This window comes from Chiloscyllium punctatum, chromosome 3 (assembly GCF_047496795.1).
Source record: "Chiloscyllium punctatum isolate Juve2018m chromosome 3, sChiPun1.3, whole genome shotgun sequence".
NCBI classification, from domain to species: Eukaryota; Metazoa; Chordata; class Chondrichthyes; order Orectolobiformes; family Hemiscylliidae; genus Chiloscyllium; species Chiloscyllium punctatum.
The window spans coordinates 41,801,151-41,826,930 of record NC_092741.1 but is presented as its reverse complement, the minus strand read 5'-3'; the positions used below and the strand labels follow the sequence as shown (position 1 = coordinate 41,826,930).

General features: G+C 40.3%; 2 protein-coding genes across 8 annotated transcripts in view; one reads left to right on the top strand and one right to left on the bottom strand.

The window, feature by feature from the left end:
- The window catches only part of wasf1 (WASP family member 1), a 123,085-nt gene extending 103,312 nt beyond the window's left edge, over nt 1–19,773 (bottom strand). For 4 of the 7 annotated variants that reach the window (XM_072552015.1, XM_072552042.1, XM_072552032.1 and 1 more), the window contains exon 1: nt 19,266–19,772. The gene's annotated coding sequence lies outside the window, so the exon portion shown is untranslated. Of the gene's footprint in view, nt 1–19,265 lie in introns of all 7 variants that reach the window. The other 3 variants (XM_072552023.1, XM_072552052.1, XM_072552073.1) reach the window with 2 other exon arrangements.
- A 141-nt stretch (nt 19,774–19,914) lies between these two features.
- Nucleotides 19,915–25,780, top strand: part of cdc40 (cell division cycle 40 homolog (S. cerevisiae)) — a 126,346-nt gene continuing 120,480 nt past the window's right edge. The window contains exons 1-2 of the mRNA XM_072552001.1: nt 19,915–20,329; nt 23,174–23,260. Of these exons, the coding sequence (XP_072408102.1) occupies nt 20,150–20,329; nt 23,174–23,260 (267 nt within the window). The 5' untranslated portion in view covers nt 19,915–20,149. The remainder of the gene's footprint in view (nt 20,330–23,173; nt 23,261–25,780) is intronic.

Here is a 25,780-nt window from a genome sequence, read left to right as displayed (position 1 = left end):
CACACAGTCCCATATATACACGTACACACACAGTCCCATATATACACGTACACACACAGTCCAATATATACACGTACACACACAGTCCAATATATACACGTATAGACACAGTCCCATATATACACGTACACACACACACAGTCCCACATATACACGTACACACATACACAGTCCCATATATACACATACACAGTCCCATATATACACATACACAGTCCCATATATACACATACACACACAGTCCCATATATACACGTACAGACACACACAGTCCCATATATACACGTACACACACACACAGTCCCATATATACACGTACAGACACACACAGTCCCATATATACACGTACACACACACAGTCCCATATATACACGTACACACACACAGTCCCATATATACACACACACACAGTCCCATATATACACGTTTAGACACACAGTCCCATATATACACGTATAGACACAGTCCCATATATACGTATAGACACAGTCCCATATATACGTATAGACACAGTCCCATATATACACATATAGACACAGTCCCATATATACACGTACACACACACAGTCCCATATATACACACACACACAGTCCCATATACACACACACACACAGTCCCATATACACGTACACACACAGTCCCATATATACACGTACACACACAGTCCCATATATACACGTACACACACACAGTCCCATATATACACGTACACACACACAGTCCCATATATACACACATACACACAGTCCCATATATACACACATACACACAGTCCCATATATACACACATACACACAGTCCCATATATACACACATACACACAGTCCCATATATACACACATACACACAGTCCCATATATATACACACACACACACACAGTCCCATATATACACGTTTAGACACACAGTCCCATATATACACGTATAGACACAGTCCCATATATACACGTATAGACACAGTCCCATATATACACGGAAAGACACAGTCCCATATATACACGTATAGACACAGTCCCATATATACACGTATAGACACAGTCCCATATATACACGTACAGACACACACAGTCCCATATATACACGTACACACACACAGTCCCATATACACGTACACACACACAGTCCCATATATACACGTACACACACACAGTCCCATATATACACGTTTAGACACACAGTCCCATATATACACGTATAGACACAGTCCCATATATACACGTACAGACACACACAGTCCCATATATACACGTACACACACACAGTCCCATATATACACGTACACACACAGTCCCATATATACACGTACACACACAGTCCCATATATACACATACACACACACAGTCCCATATATACACGTACACACACACAGTCCCATATATACACATACACACACACAGTCCCATATATACACGTACACACACAGTCCCATATATACACGTACACACACAGTCCAATATATACACGTACACACACAGTCCAATATATACACGTATAGACACAGTCCCATATATACACGTACACACACACACAGTCCCACATATACACGTACACACATACACAGTCCCATATATACACATACACAGTCCCATATATACACATACACAGTCCCATATATACACATACACACACAGTCCCATATATACACGTACAGACACACACAGTCCCATATATACACGTACACACACACACAGTCCCATATATACACGTACAGACACACACAGTCCCATATATACACGTACACACACACAGTCCCATATATACACGTACACACACACAGTCCCATATATACACACACACACAGTCCCATATATACACGTTTAGACACACAGTCCCATATATACACGTATAGACACAGTCCCATATATACGTATAGACACAGTCCCATATATACGTATAGACACAGTCCCATATATACACATATAGACACAGTCCCATATATACACGTACACACACACAGTCCCATATATACACACACACACAGTCCCATATACACGTACACACACAGTCCCATATATACACGTACACACACAGTCCCATATATACACGTACACACACACAGTCCCATATATACACGTACACACACACAGTCCCATATATACACACATACACACAGTCCCATATATACACACATACACACAGTCCCATATATACACACATACACACAGTCCCATATATACACACATACACACAGTCCCATATATATACACACACACACACACAGTCCCATATATACACGTTTAGACACACAGTCCCATATATACACGTATAGACACAGTCCCATATATACACGTATAGACACAGTCCCATATATACACGGAAAGACACAGTCCCATATATACACGTATAGACACAGTCCCATATATACACGTATAGACACAGTCCCATATATACACGTACAGACACACACAGTCCCATATATACACGTACACACACACAGTCCCATATACACGTACACACACACAGTCCCATATATACACGTACACACACACAGTCCCATATATACACGTTTAGACACACAGTCCCATATATACACGTATAGACACAGTCCCATATATACACGTACAGACACACACAGTCCCATATATACACGTACACACACACAGTCCCATATACACGTACACACACACAGTCCCATATATACACGTACACACACAGTCCCATATATACACATACACATTCCTATATATACACATACACACACACAGTCCCATATATACACGTACACACACACACAGTCCCATATATACACGTACAGACACACACAGTCCCATATATACACGTACACACACACAGTCCCATATATACACGTACACACACACAGTCCCATATATACACGTACACACACACAGTCCCATATATACACGTACACACACAGTCCAATATATACACGTATAGACACAGTCCCACATATACACGTACACACACACACAGTCCCACATATACACGTACACACACACACAGTCCCATATATACACTCACACAGTCCCATATATACACGTACACACACACAGTCCCATATATACACGTACACACACACAGTCCCATATATACACGTATAGACACAGTCCCATATATACACGTATAGACACAGTCCCATATATACACGTATAGACACAGTCCCATATATACACATACACAGTCCCATATATACACATACACACACAGTCCCATATATACACGTACAGACACACACAGTCCCATATATACACGTACACACACACACAGTCCCATATATACACGTACACACACACACAGTCCCATATATACACGTACACACACACACAGTCCCATATATACACGTACACACACACAGTCCCATATATACACGTACAGACACACACAGTCCCATATATACACGTACACACACACACAGTCCCATATATACACATACACAGTCCCATATATACACATACACACACAGTCCCATATATACACGTACACACACAGTCCCATATATACACGTATAGACACAGTCCCATATATACACAGTCCCATATATACACGTACACAGTCCCATATATACACATACACAGTCCCAAATATACACGTATAGACACAGTCCCATATATACACGTATAGACACAGTCCCATATATACACGTATAGACACAGTCCCATATATACACGTACACACACACAGTCCCATATATACACGTACACACACACAGTCCCGTATATACACGTACACACACAGTCCCGTATATACACGTATAGACACAGTCCCATATACACACGTACACACACACAGTCCCATATACACACGTACACACACACAGTCCCATATATACACGTACACACACACAGTCCCATATATACACGTACACACAGTCCCATATATACACGTACACACAGTCCCATATATACACATATAGACACACACAGTCCCATATATACACGTACAGACAGACACAGTCCCATATATACACGTACAGACACAGTCCCATACATACACGTACACACACAAACACACAGTCCCATATATACACGTACACACACACACACACACACACACTCAGTCCCATATATACACGTAGGTCCTTTCCTGCAACAGGGTGTCATGATAGACACTGCAAGACCTGTCAGAGTGAGGACATAGATACCACCATTACACGTGGGGACACCTCCCACCTTGTACATGGCAGGTATTCATGTGACTCAGCCAATGTTGTCTATCTTATACGTTGCAGGCAATGATGCTCGGTGGCATGGTACATTGGGGAAACCGAGCAAAGGCTACGACAACGGATGAATGGGCACCGCAAAACAATCAACAGACAGGCAGGTTCCCTCCCAGTTGGGGAACACTTCAGTGGTCCAGGACATTCAGCTTCGGACCTACGGGTGACCATCCTCCAAGGTGGACTTCGGGACAGGTAGCAGAGAAAAGTGGCCAAGCAGAAACTGATAGCTAAGTTCAGCACCCATAGGGAGGACCTCAACCGGGACCTTGGGTTCATGACACATTACAGGTGACCAACATTGCACAGACATCTCCCATACACACAGATGCCCACACACACCCTTACAGATGCACACACTCCCACGCACCCCCTCATAGACTTAAGACACTCTGCACTCACTACACACACACTTTCTCACACTCAACCCCCAACCTAGACAGACACACACAGACAAAGACCCACATGCACATATATTTTGTGGGGTGAATTTGTACTTGCAGGGTTACATTGTACTTTGCTCAAAAACTGCATGCATTCATGTAGAACTGAGCTCAAAACTGCATGAATTTATGTAAAACTCCGTTATCTCACTTTTTAGATTAGAATCAATCTAAACATCATGGCATAGACAGAGAACACAGGGGGCCAATACCTTCAACATATTGTCTAGCTATCACCATTGTTAACAGCTAACCCGAGAATGCAACGTTTTAAAAAAAGGTTTTGTGATTTACACATAAAAGAAGTGAAACTATCACTGTATTCCAACAGATGAAATGCTTAACAATCAATTTTTCAGTGTATAATTTCAGTTACATCACACTGTAAATTTTTGCTATAAATTCTGTGTTAGGATTGAGCCCTCCACTATCACCTGATGAAGGAGCATCGCTCCGAAAGCTAGTGTGCTTCCAATTAAACCTGTTGGACTATAACCTGGTGTTATGTGATTTTTAACTTATTACATCAGCAAACCTGCTTCAAACGTAGTTGGTTATAAACTATTTTGGCATGTCCTGAGATTGTGAAAGGTAATCCATAAATACAAGCCCTATCTTTCTATTTCCAGAAAATTCCATTGCTTTAAGTGTTCTAATTGTTCTATAGGCAAATGAGACAATTAATGTTAAATACTGCAGCATTCCACAGCGGTAACTGAACAATAATAATTAAATTCAGCTGGAAATCATTCAAACCTTTTTGATATTTCTGGATGTGTACTATAAGAACATAATAAATAGGCCATTCAGCCCCTCGAGTCTGCTCCACCATTCAGTAGGTTCATGGCTCATTTTACAATCTTCACATCCATTTTCCTGCATTTTGCCTATAACCCTCAATTCTCCTACTGATCAAGAAACTATCTCAGCCTTAAATATACACATGAACCCGACTGCTACAGCTCTCTGTAGCAAGGAATTCTAAAGATTCTCAATCCTCTGAAGAAATTCCTCCTCATCTCTATCTTAAATTGGCACCCCTTTATTCTGAGACCATGCTATCTGGTCCTAGATTCTCCCATGAGGGGTATCATCCTGTCAAGCCCTTTACAAATCCTATATGTTTCAATGAGATCATCTCTCATTCTTCTTACAATGAGTCCCAACCTGATTAACCTTTGCTCAAAGGCAATCCCTCCATCCCTGGGATCATCCCTGTGAACCTTCTCAGAACTGCCTCCAATGAAATTATATCTTTCATTAAATAAGGGAACCAAAACTGTTCATAGTATTCCAGACATGGTCTCATCTGCACTTTGTACAGTTGCAGTAAGACTTCCCTCCTCTTATATTCCAACCCCCTTGAAATAAGGACCAACATTCCATTAGCCTTCCTGGTTACATATTGTACCTGTGTACTAGCTGTGTGTGTTTGGTGTACAACTATCCCAAGTCCCTTTGTGTTGCAGCTTTCTATAGTTTTTCTCCATTTAAATAATACACTATCACAATTTATATCCAATATTCCTACCCTCAAAATCCCAGAGAATATGCATTTTATTGCCAGAGTAAATTGCACATGCCATCAATTCCAGTAATTCATATATAATTTGACAGCAATAATCCATTTGGATATTTTTTGCAGAATAAACATTGGGCAGAACACAGGCTAGTGCTATTCTATGCACAACATCATCAGAGTAGGTGGATGGAGCCTCAATGTATGCCAGCTTGGATTGAGTATTCAAATTTCTGATGAAAATCAAAACGTACAAAAAAAGTGACTCATAAAATGACAGTACTGCAACTGACAAGTTGGCAGATGGAAAATGTTTATGGACTCAAAAAAATTACATAAGCTCATTGTAATTTGAACTCAGTTCTTTGACACCCCCTTTAAATTAGCTGGCATTCATCTCACTGAAATGAACAAATTAAAAGGTATAGATTATTTTGAGAGCAGCTAGCGCATTAAACACGTTACTTGAGAAAGTTAACAAGTACGAAAAAAATCAGACCAAATTAAACTTTTATTTAATAAAGACCTTCCAAGATAATGTTAAATCATTGCAAAAGGTGACTTGAGTATAAATGGAGTACAGAGATTTGTGGAGAGCAAGGGTTGTAGTGAAAAAGCTGGAAAATGGAGTGGAGGATCATCAGATCAGCCATGATGTCACTGAATAACAGAGCAGATTCAATGGGCCAAACAAATAGTCTACTTCAGCTCCTACCTCCTTTGGACTTTGCTTAGTGAGCCAGCATTGCTTGATAATCCCTACCAGCCCTTGAAAAGGCAGTTGAGTGTTCTATTCCTGAACTGCTCAGGTCCATTTGGTGTGGGTAAGTCTGCAATGCTGTTTGGGAGAAAGTTTAAGGACTTTGACCAAGCAACACTGAAGGAATGGCAACGCATTTCTATTTCCAACTCTCAATGGTAAGTGGCTTGGACAGGAACTTGCAAGTGGTGTTCCCAAACATCTGCTGTTTTATCTAAATGCTATGGTTGTGGGTTAGGATAGTGCTAGCTAAAGATGCTGCAAACTTCTGCCAATGTGTGTTATTGGTGTACTGAGTGAATGAATGTTTGTGGATGTGGGTACTTTGCTCTGGATAGTGTCAAACTTCTTGAGAGAGTGGAGGTGCACTATCTAGGCAAGTATGGAGTCAGGTGGTGAGTTACTCACAGCAGGATTCCTAGCCTCTGTGTGCTCTTGTAGCCACAGAATTTTGAAGATCCTTGTGGTTGTTGGTTAGTCATCTCAGCTCCAGGATATTTCTGCATGAATTCCTCAGCATAGTGAACTTGGCTCAACCATCTTCAGCTGTTTCATCAATAACTTTCCCCTTCATCATAAGGTCAGAATTGGGGATGCTTGCTGACGATCACACAATGTTCATTCAGCACCAAACACGGCTCCTCAGACACTGAAGCAGTCCATGTCCGAATGCAGCAAGACTTGACAATATTCAGGTTTGGGTTAAAAAGTGGCAAATAACATTCATGCCACACAAGAGCCAGGTGAGAACTGTTCCAACAACCACTGCCCATTCTCATCCAAAAGCATTACCAACACAGAATCTCCTAATGTCAACATCCTGGATGAGAAATTCAAATAAATATTGTGGCAACAAGAACAGGTCAGAGGCTATGAACCCTCTCCTCCTGATTCCCCAAAACCTGCTCACCATCTACAAGGAACTGTTCATGAATGTGAAGGAATACCCCACACCTGCTTGGATGAGTGCAGCTCCAGTAACACTCAAGAAGCTCGACAGCAGCCTGGAGAAAGGCAACCTGCTTGACTGGAACCACATGCATTCCCTCCATCACCAATGCTCAGTAAGAGCAGTGTACCATATACCTTCTGAAAAAGAATCATATTGGAGTCGAAACATCTAACTGTTTCTCTTCCTCAGATGTTGCCAGACTTGTTACGTTTCCCCAGCTCCTTTGATTAGAAGTTCCAGCATCCAGAGTATTTTACTTTTATTTATGCAAGTTACGTGCCAACAATTCATGAAAGCTGTTTAGACAGCATCTTCAAAACCCATGACCATTATCAAGTATAGAAGTACAAGGGCAACATTGAGTGCAGTGGTTCAAGGTAGCAGCTCCCTACCATCTTCTCAAGGTAAATCAGAGATAGACAACAAATGCTGGCTCAGCCAATGATTCCCACCTCCCATTAATTAAAAAGAAAGAAAAAAAATGTCAGGTTGCAGTGTGGTTTGTTGGTGCTATTAAAGGTGATGTATTATTAACCTGGTAGTATTAAGCTGTGTCAGCAGAAATTGCCTTTCTGGGTGGTCGAGGCTTAGCGAGTTGCTGCACTGCACTTTGTAGATGGTTCATAGTTGCAAAGGTGTACCATTGTTTCAAAAATCAATAGCCTGAGAAAGTATAGGCCACAAACAAAAACAGAAATTGCTGGAAAAACTCAGTAAATCTGGCAGCATCTGTGGCGAGAAGGTAGAGTTAAAGTTTCAGGTCCAGTGATCCTTCTCTAGAAGTATAGGCCTGTCAGCCTAACTTTAGCATAGGGCAAATATATTGAAAACATTTGGAGATATAAAAATTGTTACTAGGGAGATTTAATCCAGGACAGCCAGCAGGAAGGTCACATGGACTACAATGTTTTAATTTTTTTGTAGGAGGTAACAAGGAAGGACAATGAGAGTAATCACTGATGTTGTTCAAGTGGATTTCTGCAAAGCTTTTGGCAAAGTCTCATATGGATAGACAGATCAGTAAGTTGAAAGCTAATGGGATCAAAATCAAAATAGCATCTTCAATCAAAGATTCTCAGAGTTAGGATGCAAAAGTAATGATTAACAGGTGTTTCTGTCACTAGAAGCCTATTTCCAAGAGAATACTGAAGAGCTCCGAAGTGGAATATGTCAATGTAATAAATTTAAATGTACCAAACCTTTTCAAGTCACTTTCAATGATATGCAAACATATAACCTCAGGTCCCTCTGCACCTGCACCCACTTTAAAACTGAACACCACTATTTTGTTATTTTTCAATTTTCTTCCAAAGTGCACCACCTCACACTTCTCTGCATTGAATCATATTGGCCAATTATCCACCTACTCCACTAACTTGTCAATGTCCTTTTGGGGAAATACACTGCCTTCCTCACAGTTTGCAATTCTTCCAAGTTATGTGTCATCTGCAAACTTGGAAATTGTCCCGTGTACCAATATCTGGACCATTAATATACTTCAGGAAAAGCAAAGGTCCCAATATCAATTCTGTTTTTGTTTGTGGCCTATACTTTCTCAGGCTATTGATTTTTGAAACAATGGTACACCTTTGCAACTATGTACCATCTACAATTTGCAGTGCAGCAACTTGCTAATCCTCTACCACCCAGAAAGGCAATTTCTGTTGACACAGCTTAATACTACCCAACACTACCAGGTTGACAATATATCATCTTCAATAGCACCAACAAACCACACTGCAACCTGACATTTTTTTTCCTTTCTTTTTAATTAATGGGATGTGGGAATCATTGGCTGAGCCAGCATTTGTTGTCTATCCCTGATTTACCTTAAGATGGTAGGGAGCTGCTGCCTTGAACCACTGCAATCCATTTGGTAGCCACTCAATGTTGCAAGGTAGGGAGTACCAGGATTTTGATTTAGTAATGCTGAAGGAACGGTGATATATTGCCAAATCAGAATAATGAAAGGCTTGAAAGGGAGCACTCAGATAGCAGTGTTCATCTAATGCCCTTGTACTTCTATACTTGATAATGGGTCATGGGCTTTGAAGATGCTGTCTAAACAGCTTTCATGAATTGCTGGCACGTAACTTGCATAAATAAAAGTAAAATACTCTGGATGCTGGAACCTCTAATCGAAGGAGCTGGGGAAACGTAGCAAGTCTGCCCCAACTTGTGAAGTTCTAGTATGCTGCTGGTGTAGTCTACTGTAAAAATGACAAAATACCTATTCAGTTCCTCCACCACTTCTTTGTTCCCCAATACTACTTCTCCAGTCTAATTTTTCAGCAGTCCTGTGTCCACTCTTGTTTCTCTCTTGCCTTTATTATATTCAAATAAAAACTCTGGCAATCTTATTTTATATTACAATTAGCTTACTCATATTTCATCTTCTCCTCCCTTATTGCTTTTCTCAGTTATCCTCTGCTGGTTTTAAAAGGATTACCACTAATCTTCACCACATTGTATGCGTTTATGCTGTCCTTGACTTCCTCATCCTCCCCTTAGTATGCTTCTTCTTCCTTGGGATGAATTTTTGCTTTACCATCCAAATTACCCCCAGAAACACCTGCCATTGCTGCTCCATTGTCTTGCCAGTTAGGCTCCCCTTCCAAGCAACTCTGGCCAGCTCCTCCCTCATGTCTTTGCAGTTACCTTTACTTTGTTGTAAAATCATTACATCTGACTTCAGTTTCTCCCTTTCAAACTGCAGGGTGAATTCTATCATATAATGGCCTCTGCCCCCTCGGGGTTTCTTCATCTGAACCTCTGAAATCAAGTCTAACTCATTCCATGGCAATTCTAGAATTCTATGTTCTCTAGTGGCCTCTACCACAAACTGCTCCAAAATAAAAAGAATGCCTTTTCTTGAGATGCACTACTAAACAGAATTTCTCAGTCCATTTGCATATTGAAGTTCCCTATGATTATCGTATAGTCCTTAAATGTTTTTTCTACATCCTGATTTAATTTTCTTCCCTACATCCTGACCATGGCTATGAAGCCTGTACACAATTCATATCACGTTCTTATTGCCATTGCAGTGCTTCAACTCTACCCACATATTCTATGCCTTCTGACCCCATATAATTCCCTGCTATCCATTTCACTTCATTTCTTACTAACCACCACTCTGCCCATCAGCTTGTCCATCGATTAGAACGTGCACCCTTTATTTCCTAGCCCTGATCCACTTGCAGCCGCATCTGTGATACCCACAGCATACTGGCCACTTCTAATCTGTGCTACAAACTCATTTACCTTGTTTTGTAAACTGCATGCATTTAAGCACAACAATCTCAGTCCTAAATTGACTGTCCCCTTCTCATTGAATAGATGTCCCCTTATCTGTTGTGCTTGACCCTTTAAATATTCTTAATCCTGTTCTTGTTTTGGAAATTTTAATAACCTCCGCTGAGCCCTCCACACACATCCCCATTTAAATTTTTTTCCATGCAACTGAATATTTAGTTTAAAGCTTATCCACATTCTATGAAACTGGGATCAAAAGGTGTGGGGAGACAGTGGGAATAGGGTACTGAGTTGGATGATCGGCCATGACCATAACAAATAGTGAAGCGGCCTTAAAGGGTTGAGTGGCCTACACTTGTTTCGATTTTCTATGTTTGTACGTTGGTAAAATTAAGCTCTTCTACGATTATCAAATTCTTGATCAAATATTTGAAACATTAACTCTGTTTCTCCTAAGACAATTACTGCCAGACCTGCTGAGTTTCTCCAGCATTCTGTGTTTGCTTCATATTTCCAACATGTGCAGTATTTTGGTTTTACTGCACCTCCTGTGTTACTTCAAGGCTTGACTGTTCTAAGTTTCCCAAATTAAAACTTTAAATGTCCATTGTTAAGAACAATGTATGACTTTAAATTGAAATAATATTTTGTAATGTGTCTGTTTAAGGGTGATACATGGTTCACTATAATTTACTGAATGTACTTACAGGTGAGTGTCAAGACGACTGGATGGCACAGTGGTCAGCACTGCTTCCTCACAGCACCAGGGACTCAGGTTCAATTCCATCCTTGGGTGACTGTCAGTGGAGTTTGCACATTCTCCCCATGTCTGAGTGAGTTTCTGCCAGGTGCTCCAGTTTCCTCCCACAGTCCAAGAAACATGTAAGTTAGGTGAAATAGCCATGGCAAATTGCCTGTGATGTGCAGGCTAGGCAGATCAGCCATAGTAAATGCAGATTACAGGGATAGGATGGGGGGCTGAGTCTGGCTGTGATGCTCTTGGGTCAGAATAGACTCAATGGGCCAAATGGCCTCTGTTCACACTGTAGAGATTTTATGATTCTACATCTTGTTTCTTTATATGCACTTTAATGATGTTTTCAAGTCTTGAGATGAAATGGGCAAATCTTTCAAATAAAAAAGTGGAGAAAACTGTGCTTTTGATTACGGTAGGAATCAATGGCAGATAGACAAAGACACAATAATCCAAAGAGCCAGGTAGTCAGTGTGGTCTATGCCAGAGACTGCAGGACTGATGGACATTTAACTTCAGAACAACTAAGCATTCTCCAAAGCTAAAGTCATGATGAGTTTAGTTTGCAGTTTGTCTTGGATGTCTCAAGAGAGAAATATTTGAAGGGAAAGAGCATCTAACGAGTGAGTGCACAGAACTTCATCCAAAGAAAACCACAGGCAGTTGTACGAGCCTGAGACTTATTAAGGAGCTTCAGTGTGGATATAGTACCAACTCTTCACTGAGATTTAGCTCTTTGAGATTGCTGGGCAGTGTTGTCTCTTTTTTCTTCCATGTAGATCGCCATGGTTCATGTGTAACAGAAAATTCTGGTACTGCAAGTCAATGCTGCAATCTGTGCAACGTGCTGTTATCACCATGTGCAAAATGTCTGAGCGAGCATAGAGGGAATGTTGTTGCTGGGATAAGTAGTTTGAATCCCTTTCTAATGTATGTAATTAATGGAATTCATTTTTGTTTAAAGAGTGTTTTATTCTTTATATTATGCATTCATTAATTGATCTCCACAGTTAGAAATAAAGTTAGGATTGAACAGGCCAGATTTCACTCTGGTTTCTAACTTGTCCAGTACAAACAACAGCTAGAATCATAATACCATGTCCTAAGTCATACCAAGTTCTATTCATTTATCCCATGTTAAGCAGACTTCTATTTAAGTAATGGCTGTATTTTAAAACTCTTGTTTGTGTTTTAAAATCCTTCCTCAGTTTGCTCTTTTCTGCAATTTCCTCCAGCCCCAAGGTATCTGTAAACTTCAACCTGTCAAGTTTTTCCAATTTGTAATCTTGCCATAATTGCTGGCAATGCAGTTAACTGTCAAAAACCTAAACTCTATAATTCCTTGTCTAAACATCTTTGCCTTTCTATCTTGTTTTCCTCTTGGAAGTCGTTGTTTAAAATCCACTTCTGGTTATCTCCCCTAATATCTTGTTACATAGTCTGTGTCATACTTTGCTTTATAATTCACCTGTGTGAATGTTTGGTTTTATTTTAATGTTCAGTATGCTCTCATAGAAAAGCTCTTATTTTACAAATTTATAACTGGTGAGTTAACATTAATGTTGATGATTTCAAGAGTGCCAAGCATAGAAGATAAGAAAAAAGGAAACTTTGGTTTTAGATTCATTTGATGGTCAAATGTTTCCACAGATACTTACGGCAATATTATAGTTTACAGAACATACGTAAAAGGAACAAGGCTGCTATGCATTCAATATCACGGCTGATCTGACTTTAATTTCAAGCCTACATTCCCTCCTATAAACTAACTTTTCATTCCTTTGGTAATCAAGAATCTATCAACCTCAGTCTTCAGAATACTTAAAGATTCCCTATGCATTACCTTTTGTGGATGGAAATTACAAAGACTCAAACCTTTGAGACTATGTAGAAGACTTAAATGCTAAAAAAAAAAGCAGAATCCCACCTCCATTCTCTATTCACTATGAAAGAAAACCCAAGCTCACAAAACTGCAAAACATTTTTGAAGTTATGTATTTTTTCAGGACAGCAACGCAGTAGGTATATTGTAATTTCAACCCAAGACATCACATAGAAAGTACAAAATTCTGTGAAAACACATGTATAGAATTCATGATTACACAGTTGAACTCATAAATGATTCAGTACATATAACTATACCAGTGTGAGATAGTTGTGCGTGGTACGACAATAGTACCACACTCAAAGATCAAACGACAAAACTTCTAGATCAAGTGACATTTACACATCCTGAACAAAAAAAGAACATGGTTGAACCTGAGTTTCTGATACACAGCCACAAAGGTTCCATGGTATAACAGACATTAAAAATACCTATGCCATATTAGACAGTCCCCAGTGGGTTAAATTCACAGAACAGCAAGATTATGGGCAAGAGTTCCAGATTCGTATTCAAGGATGTTTGAACCAGCGCACTCTGTACAATATAGGTTACTTTGGACATTTCATGCATTGTTCATTCTCAACTATTCTGTTCAAGAGAACTATTTACTTCAGCTCAATTGGCATAATTGTTCAAAGAGCTAGTGCATCAACCCTAACTAGAAGGACTGCAGAATCAACTCAGCCAAATAAGTGCAGTGTGGATAATGATCTTGATCTGAGCTGGGAATTATGATATAACAACACGAAGCAATGTTTTTTATTTTGACAAGTATCATTCACTAGTGGTGGCATAATCATGATGTCACTGGACTAGTTAATTCAGACCATAAGCAGGGTTTCAAATAGAAAATTTAAATTCAATTTAAATATACTGAATTGAAAAGTTTGTCTAATGGTGACCGTATAACCACTGTAGATTGTCTAAATGTCCTTAAGGGAAGGAAATCTCCCTTCTTTACCTGGGCCAGTCGACATACGATTCCAGACCCACAGCAATCTGGCTAACTAAACTTCCATTTGAAATCATCAATATTTGTTAACACAGTTCAACTTTGGAAAGTGGAAATGTAGGATTCTCTTATTGAAGTAACTTATGCCAATAAATCCAAGAATGGACGTGTAACAAAACCTGCTGAGAACTGTAATTTTATTTTTTTAAAAAAAGGGCTAGTGAAATTGTGATTAGAAGTCATGACATTAGGAATTGGTTGAAAGTTGGGCTATTTATCATGTCAATTTAAATTTTACAAAACAAGCAGCAATGCTCATGTCATTATCTCACTTAAAGCACAGTGCAGGTCTTTTCGTTTAGTGCAAACCTCCTGAGGCATATTACTGTTCATGGTTTTTAAATGAATTTATCATTAATTGGCAATATAGCAACTGTGGGATATAACAATAGCCAGTCTTTCATTTCAATAAAACATCCAACACATTAAAGTAACAAAAACAGCATAATTTCAAGTTTGGCACGTCAAGTAAATCTCCATACACTCAAGATGCCAAATGAAATAGCTTATTCACAATACTGCATTTGTGTTGCAAACAAACTTTTAATGGATAAGCATTGCCCTTTCATGATAATGATCTGCACAAACGTATAAAAAAGGTAGATAATTGTATCAAATTTGTCAACAAATAGCCTCTCAAATCTTAAACATGGCTCCTTATCCAATTTCCCTAAAACGTTCACCTGAAATGTATTTTTCCATGTTAAATATTAAGATAATGAAATGCATAATATTGAACAAACTTTCTTCACAAGGAAGATTACAAGGCAGTATTATGTGGTATAATGAAAAGTACAGGCTAATACAGCAAAATCTTGGTTTGTGTAAGAGATTAGATTAAGAACTTGCCATACATATTTTCAGTATACATGACCGATACAATGCTCCTAAACACACATTTTTCCATGATGTTTCTTTTAAAGAAGTTACATTTCTAAAAAGAGATTATTCATATTCAGTATTTTGAAAACTTTCATTTCATTAAAGTCAATATTTCTTTTATAAGTGTACATTCTCTGCCAACTCAAAACACACAAAAAAGTATTTACTGTAAACTGTTGAAAACATTATATAATAAGTTGATAAAAAACTGAGCAGCCTTAATTATCAAATAGCTATGTGCAATAAATAATATTGTATATGATTAAATGAAGACAAAAATTAATTTACCAAACACCAAGCAGCCTCAATTTTCAAATAGCTAGTGCACAGAAAAAAAAATGCATCTATCTTGAAATCAAGACAAAAACAATTAATCAAAGCAAAAGATAATTAAGATATTGGGTAAAATGTCCTTACATTTGCACCCAAGATACAATTATTCAAGGTACAAAGCAAATACTTGCTTTAACAGATCACGCTAAAGATACATAGTTACCTTTCATACCTGCTGATTGCCTTTCACCTGAACATGTCTCAGATCAAAATAAAATTGTTGTGACCAAGCAAGTCTTATTTCTAAATTTACTGAAATAATGGTGGGCCAAAATTGATCTAAAATTAGGCACAGAATTTAGATGCTGCAGAAAAGTTACTTATTTGGTATTTTATTGTTCATTTTTAAACTGATCTTCACCCAAACCTGCATTGTATTTTCGCTGCCCTTCTGCTTTAATGGTTTCAGCATCAGTCAAAGATTTTAGAACTCTCAAGTCCATGTTCCTTTATGTGTAGTTAGCTAACTTATTCGAAACTTATAACTTTTACATTGAAAAAGAACATATGGTGAGAGGCCCATATTTTCTTCAGGTCCCAGTCGATTATGCATTGAGATCAAAGAGTAAATGGCTGTGAACTGGGCACTTGAATGATGCAATTTTAGGTAACACTGTTGAAGTTTGCTACACAGGACATGCTGTCCTGGTTGGTCTTTCATTTGCCATTCTTCAAATCATATGAAATTACTGCCTATTCCCAACTTACATCAAATGTCATTCATGCATTTACTTGAAGCCTCAAAATTTTAGAAGGTCTATAACTTAAAATTTGCATCCTGGTGTTCAAGTTCCTTCTTGGTCCTTCAGCTCTCCAAGAACTCTCTGCTCTTCTTATTCTACTCTCATGAGCACTTTTCCGAGTTTTTTTTGTCAAATCACTTGTAGCTGTATTGGCAAATGTCCCAGGTCTTCGCTCTGCAATTCCATATTTAAAAACACTGCTTCTGCTCTGCTCCAAGCTGCTCCTTAAAGCTACCCATTAGCTGCTTGTCTTATTTCCATTAAATGTCCAGTTTCATCTGATAATGCCTAAACACATGGCTACATTTTCCTTTGTTAAAAAGGTGTTTTCATTGCAAGTGTCTGTTGAAAATTTTTCCATTAGCAAAAAAGTGCTTTATTTTAACCTCAGACAAAAAAAACTGCAGTTGCTAGAATCCAAAATAGACAAGCAGGTGGCTGGAAGAACACAGCAAGCCTGGCAGCATGAGGAGGTGGAGAAGTTGACATTTCGGGTGTAACTCTTCTTCCAACCTAGTTTACTGCATCAGGTGCTCCCAATGTGGTCTTCTCTAAATCGGAGAGATTGAACCTAAACTTAGGGAACTGCTCGCCGCGCATCTCAGGCAGACCCACAGGGGCTGACTGGACCTCCAAATCACACCCATTTCAATTCCCTGAACCATTCCCTTTCCAGTATGACCATCCTTGGCCTCCTCCATTGCCACAACGAACCACACCGCAAATTGGAGGAACACTACCTCATCTTCCAACTGGGCAGCCTACAGCCTGGAGGGCTTAACATGGAGTTCTCTAATTTCAAATAACCTCCCTTCCCATCTCTTCTCCATCCCTCCCACTGCTCCCTGCCACCAACCAGATTCCATTAACCAACCAGGTCGTACCCTCTGCCTGTCTTCACTTGTCTCAACTTCATCACCCTGCCCCTCCACCCCCTTTATCTGCAGCTCCCCTCACACCCACCCACAGTCCTTAAGAGTTACACCCGAAATGTGACTTCTCCACCTCCTGATGCTGCCTAGCTTGCTGTATTATTTTAATCTCAGACATTTGATTTTTGCAAAATACACTGAAAAGAAGAGCAACAGAGATCATCCTGATTGATTTGTTGCTACGATGTTGTGAAACAAGATTGAGCTCAATCTGACAATGCTGCCTCATTTGAAACTATAAGGTTGGAAAAGTTACCCATCTCAGAAATACACAGCAATTTAGTCCAGAACATTTTTCTCAAGTATATTGCAATTATTTTACAATCAAGTTATCTGGGAGTCGTTTGCAAATCCACTTCGGCTTTGAAGAGCAATTATTCGAACCGCACACATACACAATGCAAATGAAAGAAAAAGATGCAAAGTGCTATTAAAGTTTTGGGGCAGAGGACATTCAAGTAGCTGTCGGCTCAATCCGTTTATAGTGGATCTTTCTCTGCCCTACTCAAAATACTGAAACACTGCAGATAGGGGCAAGGTGCATGTGGGAAGGTCTTAAGTAGAGGTGAAATAGACAGGAGCTCAGGTCTGTGATCATCCTCTGGCGTGGGAATCGAGTACTGCGGGCGGTTGAGTTTAAAGCAAAAAAAAATCACTCAGCCTTTCAAAAACGTGAAAAGGCAAATAGTTTTGTGCATTAGGTCAAGAGGCCAGGAAAGAAGACAGTCCTGAAAAGTTGCTCGTGGACATTCGCAATAAAATTGCCAAATAGCACGTTTCTCACACATCCCAGTCAAATGTGTTCGATACGCCGCAAATGAGCGACCGTTACTGTCGTGATGAGACAGCACCGCACCTACAAACATCAACTTACTGCCCCGTTGAGTGGACAAAACTTCACCAGGAAGCCTCTGCTTATAAATCGCACGAAATAAAATACCCTGCCGCGCTAAGATCCATCATGTTGGAGTCACAAAATATTTCTCTTCCACCCCCCCCCCCTTTCATTCTTTGTTGTGGAAATCCAGGGGAATGGAATCCATTCAGCTTCGCGAAAACCTAAATATTAAAATCAAAATTCTGCAAAAAAAAAATCCTCAGCTTTATAATCCATGGTCTTGCAAAGTGGGGTGGGGAGGGATGGAGACAAGTCTCCGTGTTTCCAAAACCCACGATCTCAATGGAGTGCGAGAGAGAGAGAGAGAGAGAGAGAAAAAGTGAGTTATAGCGGAGTTGCAGAAAGGTCGGACTCCCGATAACTCGGGATTTTTGCGGCCAATGCAGCTCCAGCTGTGGTGCGGGAGAGAGCGAGAGACACGGGACTGAAGCCCAGGTGCACCCGAGCAGCCCCATCCATCCATCCGTCTGTACCTGCCGGGGCCTGTGGCAACCACCGAAAAGACATTGGCGAGGGAGACGGAAAAATAATTTTAAAAAGGGGGAAATTGTAGGCTGCAAAAACAAAATCATGGCTAAATGCAACCCCCCCCCCCCCCCCATCCCCTACACACACCTTTGCTTTGAGGCGATTGTTTTGCGCACACACACACACACTGCAACAATAAATAAAATTTCAACAGCTCGACATTTCATTCACTGAGATTAAAATTACGTACCCCGTAAACTCTTACCGGCCTCGAGTAGGTTTTATTGTATTTTTTAAATATAATCTTCCGAGATATCTAGACCTATAGATTTATTTTTTTTTAAACAGTAATGTGGAACGTCTTTCAGTTGGAGAATAACGTCTTCATTGTCCGCGAGCTTTGCTCTAACCGGTCCGCTTTCACTGACGCCCCAAGTTTTCGCCGGTCTCGATAACAACACCGCCGCCGCCGCTTCAGCCGGAATGGCGCACGTCAGCAGCACGCACGGGGAACATCGCGCCCACGGCAGCACGACCCGCTCGCTTCTCCAGTCCCAAAATAGCCCCGATTCGGTCACCGAACCACAGAGATCGTCCGAGCTCAGAAAGCGGCGGGCGCAGCTGTGCCTATCGGAACGGATTTCATCCACCGCTCTCCGTCTGAATGCGCCGGGCGGTCCTCCCATGGATTGTCCCAATGGCACGGGCCGTCTTTGTGGGGGGAGGGGATAGAGCGGAATAGGAATGTGTTGTGGATCGGAGTCGAGTGGGGGGGGGGGGGGGGGTAGGGACGAAGGCGGGGTTTTGTGATGTCATCTGATCGACTGGCCGGACAGCCAATGGAAAATGGAAATGTGGAGAGATGGGCACGCCCACGTCTTCACCGGCCAGCCAATCAGATTGTTGGAGGCGGGGATTTGGGCCTTGCAGCCGTGTCGGGTAAATAATACTTCCAGGAGTTGATGAAGCCCGCGGGAATGATGTTGCGAGACTGAAATTCTCGACGTTTAAAACAGTGGAGGCGCCGCCAAGGAAGCCCCTGTCGGTGACCGTTGTGACGTTTACTTGGGAAGCTCGGCTCATTCGGAGATCTGCACGCGCGCGTCATCTTCCCCGAGTGAGGCGCCCGCAAAAATGTCGGCGGCGATCGCGGCTCTGGCCTCCTACGGCAGCGGCAGCGACTCGGATGGCGAGTGCGGAGAGGTCCCCAGCCAGGACGCCGTGGCTCATTTACACCCTCTCGACCCGGAGAGATCAATGTCACGCCTTCACGGATCTCTCGCTTTGAACTCCGCGCCTGAGGTTGCTGTAAAGGTGAGTGTCGGGAGGCCTGAAGTCGGGGCCGGTGGGGCGCATGGGTTTAGTCTGTAGACAATCTCACACACAACAACAAAAAACAGGATCCGTCTGTTTCAGACTTGAACTTGAAAGCACTGATGCGACACCCACGGAACGATATCACTCGAAAATTCCATGATGATGTTGCTGATGTTACCTCTGAAGAGCTCTTGAGAACGGTGGCAAAAAACAGAAGTTGCTGGAAAAGCCCTGAGAAGTTCTGAGGAAGGGTCACCGGCCCCGAAACCTTAACTCTTGATTTCTCTGCATCGATGCTGCCAGACCTGCTGAGCTTTTGCAGCAACTTCTGTTTCTGATTTACAACATCTGCAGTTCTTTCGGCTTTTATGGAGAACGGTGGCATTTCTTCAGAGAACGTTTTAACTAGGCTTCAGATTTGTGGCTAACTTGTTTAATTTCTGGAGGAGTGAAACCTTAAAAGTAATTTCCTTATGTGTACAGGTTTAGTATACTTCAGTGATTTGACAAGTCCCACTTGTTACTGTTATTATTAGATTTTGGTGAACGCCTGAAAGACAGATACTTTTGAGGTAGCTAATTTGTTTGGGGCTCTTTCCATCGTCCTCCACAAAACACATATTCGTTTTGATGATTCAGTGGGGGACTACAGCATGTTTTTTGGAAATAAGTTTATCTTAATGGGTTTTGGTGTTTGAATTAGAGTCAGAGACGTGTACAGCACAGAAACAAACCCTTTGGTCCAACTTGTCCATGCTGAGCAGATATCCTAAATTTATCTAGTCCCATTTGCCATTATTTGGCCCATCTCTCTCTCTAAACCTTTCCTATTCATATCCCCGTCCAGATGCCATTTAAGTGTAATTGTACTAGTCTCCACCACCACCTCTGGTAATCCCACCCTCTACATGAAAATGTTGCCCCTTAGTTCCCTGTTAAATCTTGCCCCTCTCACCTTAAACCTATACTTTGGACTCCCCTACCCTGAGGAAAAAAAGACCTTGGCTATTCACCCTATGATTCGGTAGCCTCTCATGATTTTATAAACCTCTATCGGGCCATCCCTCAGCCTCCAATGCTCCAGGTAAAATAGACCCAGCCTCTTCAGCTTCTCCCCATAGATCAAACACTCCAACCCTGGCAACATCTTTGTAAATCTTTTCTGAACCCTTTCAAGTTTCAAAACATCTTTTCTATAGCAAGGGGATCAGAATTGAAGGCTGTATACCAAAAGTGGCCTAAGCAATGTCATGTATACTCTCAGCATGACATCTCAACTGACCAATACAGGCAAGTGTGCCAACCACCTTCTTCGTCACCCTGTCTATCTGCAATTCTACTTTCAAGGAACTATAAACCTACAACCCTAGGTGCATACAGTGTTGCAGATTTGCAGCAGCAGCTCTACAAGCTACACTACAGAAATTCACTAAGAATTTCCTTGGACAGCATCTTTCAAACTCAGGCCCACTGCAATCTAGGTGGACAAGGGCAGTAGTTAGCTACATAGTCACTACTAATTGCAAGTTCTCCTTCAAGCCATTTATCATCTTGACTTGGAAGTATATTACTGTTCTTTCAGTATTGCACAGTCAGATTTTGCAGCTCCTCCGTTGTAGGTTTCCGATAGCAAATGGACTGGAGTAGTTCAAGAGGGCAGCTCTCCACTACTGAGGTAGCTAGAAATAGCCAATAAATAGAGGCCAAGCCAACAATGTCCGCCTATGATGTCCGCCTCTTTAAAAAATTGTTTTTAATAATAAAGCAGAAATTTATTAAGTAAAATGAATGGAATAAATAGAATAAATCAATTTACTGGTCACATTAACTGAAAGATATTAAAACATGCAGTGAAATATAATTCCATTAATCCCTAAAACGCACTCCTCTACAGACCCTAAAATACTTCCATACAGTATTCATAAGCGCTGTATATGAACGATGCTTTTACCAGAAGATCTTTTGTGCCTCGATGGGTCTAATTTGACGGCAGCTCCCAGACACAGTAATACGATAACTCCAGGAAGGAACTATCTCAAATTTTAAATTATCTCTTCAGGTTTTTATCCAAACAGTTCTGTTCTAGAATTGTCACTAACTCAAAGGTGGTCAAGTTTTAACAAATTTAACTATCTTTTCCCTTTCTCAGGAGCAACTTTCACACATGAAAGCTTCTGCAGAACTGCCCAAAACTGACACTAAAACTGAAAAAAATCTTTCTCTCTAAACTTGAGTGTTCTTGCAAGCTTTAAAAGAAAATGGACAAAATGTATAATAGAAACTTTGAGGAACAACTATTTACCTCGCTAGGTAAACCCTCCTGAGGTAAATAAGAACTCACTCATTCTGAAAACTCTTAACTGTTTTGAAAACAAAATTGTCATGGCTACAAAAACACAAGTTAATTAACAGAAGTTAATTATTTTTTCAGACACCCCTTATGTCAGTATTTCAAAATCCAAACTCAACACAAATGACATTAAATCCAATATTATACAAATTATATAAATCGAAGGCGACATTATTCTTCTGAATTTAATTTAGTTTGTTCTATTAATATGGTGCAATTGTTTATCATTGCTGCAGTTGTTGAGGAGTGTTCAATGTAGTGGTGTGTGTTTTCAATGTCTGCATCGTTGCTGAAATTGAACCAAGCTTCAGAAAAACGCAGTATTCTAATTTCCCAGTTTATCCAGTTTGTTTTCCACTCCATTCAAATGTGTGCCACATGTCCTTTACTTCTGTGGGTCTGAAATTGAATCTTGATGTGATAGTAGTGGTTGTGTGCTTTTCCTGCAATCGTGCAGAACCATTCTGAATCCTGTGTTTTCCTCATGTCAGGAAGATGTGGAAACAGGGGTTCATCTTGACCCATTGCTGAAGGAAGTTATGTTCAATCCATCATATGAAACTATGTTTGCACCAGAGGTAAGACATCTTTGTACTTTCTTTGAAGTTTTTTTTGTACATAGTTGCATGTTCAGCATTCAACTTCAAAGGCATTGCTAGAACTGAGATTTTCACATCATATTTTTTCATTTTGTAAAGTTACTTTGTGAAACCTAAAATAAGTTATGCATCAATATGGCTTGCAAGCTGTTGTGATGTTCTTGTAATGTCTATGGGGTGCAACCCTTCATCACCCAAAACCATGAGAAAATACTCCTCATTCCTGCCTGTTTGCCCATGTCAACTATATTAAGGTGTTGTTAGTGTATTATCCTGGTTAGTTGGTTTCATAACACATTCAATTAGTATTTTTGTTAAATATGGCTGGTGAGTTGCTAAGTTATTGCAGTGTATCTTTCAGATAGCGGCAGTATTGTACTATGTGCATCATTGGTGAAGGGAGTGAATGTTGAAGGTCACAGATGGAGTGTCAATCAAGCAGACTGCTTTGTCCTTGATGTTGTTGAGCTTCACTTACGTATGGAGCTGCACTCAAATCAGGCAAATGGAATGTATCCCATCACAGTTAGAACTTATGCCTTATAGATGGAAGAAAGGTAATTGGATAAATACATGGAGGAAAGGTTTGCAGGCATGTGGAAAAAGAGCAGGAGAGTGAAGTAAAGTCAGTTGTTCTTTGAAAGAACAGTTGCAAACCAGATAGCCCTTTTTTGTGCTATAAAAGTCTGTACTTTCTGCTTGTTGGCCATTGGCAGCATCACTTGCACACATGTGCTAGGCTCCACATAAATGCTGATGTCTCCAGCTGACCTGTCCTGGTTCCCCCATAGATCCTAGCACCTTTCACTGGTTGTTTGATATCCAGTCCTATTTGAACCACAATTGTTACTGTAAAACATTAGAAAAGCCAAAATAGTTGTATTAACTAACCCCAAACACCAACTAATGAAGTTAAAATTCTGGGGGTGCTGGAAATCTGAAATAAAAACAGAAAGTACTGGAGACGTATAGCAGGTCTGGCAGCATCTGTGGAGTGAGAAACAATTTCTGAGTCTAATGTGACTTTTTTTGAGAATTTCTCCGAAGAAACTGTATACCCATGATGTTGATTCCATCCCTTTCTCCTAGCAACTGTCAGATGGTTTACAAACTCAATGTCTGAGTTGATCTTCTGACCTTGAATTCTGTCCATCATGAAATAGCATTTAAACCTCATACTGCACAACATGACCTTTATCTGCCCCAATTCCAGTCAATTATGGTTTCTACTAGAAAATTACTTCCATTTCTTTATCACCAAAGCCTTAACTATTTCAGTTCTTTCATGGTCTAGCTTATGTAATTTATTTTGAGTAAACCAGCTCTTCCACAATTATGCAGTCCTCATCCTATTCTACATCATCCTTCCTCACTGCCACCTGCAATTTCCCTCCAGGATACACACGGTCCTGATGTGGAACTAATTTCTGTTCCCGAGTGTTGGTGGGTCAAATTCATGGAACTCCATCCCTAACAGTTCTGTGGGTGAACTTATGGATAGCTATTTTTGGTTAGTTTTTTTTCATTGCAAAATACTTTGGAAAGTTTTTTTTTAAGGTGCTATCAGGATATGCAGTCATTAAGTTGTAATTTCAGAATGAAAGTGTCACTAAATATTTTGAATGTTATATTGTGAAAAAATATTACAGTCATCTATGAATTAGCTAAGTTTAGTTCATATGTGTTGAGTTCCAAAGTTGAGTTGATATTTGCTTTTTCTTGTTAGTGTTCTTATTAGCTTTACATATACTTTTTTTTGGTGGAATAGCTGTCTCTGCATGTTGTGAGCAATGTAATCACACCAGATCTGACGCTTAGTTATTCAATAAGTGTGCAATTGCAATATAATGTCATAAAATTTGCTTGCTTAAATGAAAACTGATTCTATACATTGTATAATTGTAGACTAGACTAGAGAAGGAAGAAGCTAAATTTCTCATTGCAAGCATTTGTACATCATGCAGCAGGAATTTTCAACAAAAACTGAAAATCCACAAAAGATAGCCTGGTTTCAGAGGAGGTATATTTTGTATTGAGTTATATCGAGGATACACAATTGGAGTAAGCAAACCAAAGCATGATGTCCGTTTTCTGGCTTATGATGCTTTTAGGTCGCTTTTTCAATTTGCAATGCCAAGGCTTGACATAACCCCTACCCAATCATTGCTATGAAGCCAATGGGTCAACCCTGGTTCAATGGAGAGTGCAGGAGGGCATGCCAGGATCAGCACCAGGCATACCTGACAATGAAATGTTGACCTGCCAAAGTTACCAAACAGAACAACTTATATGACAAACAGTATAAGCTGCCAATAATAGAGCAAAACAATCCCACAACCACCAGATTAAATTTAAGCTCTGCAGCCCTGCCACATCCAGTTGTGAATGGTGGTGGACAATTAACTAAATCACTGGCATCTACCCAACAATGTGGAAAATTGCCCAGGTATGTCCTGTACACAAAAACCAGGAGAAATCCAACTCAGCCAATTACCACCC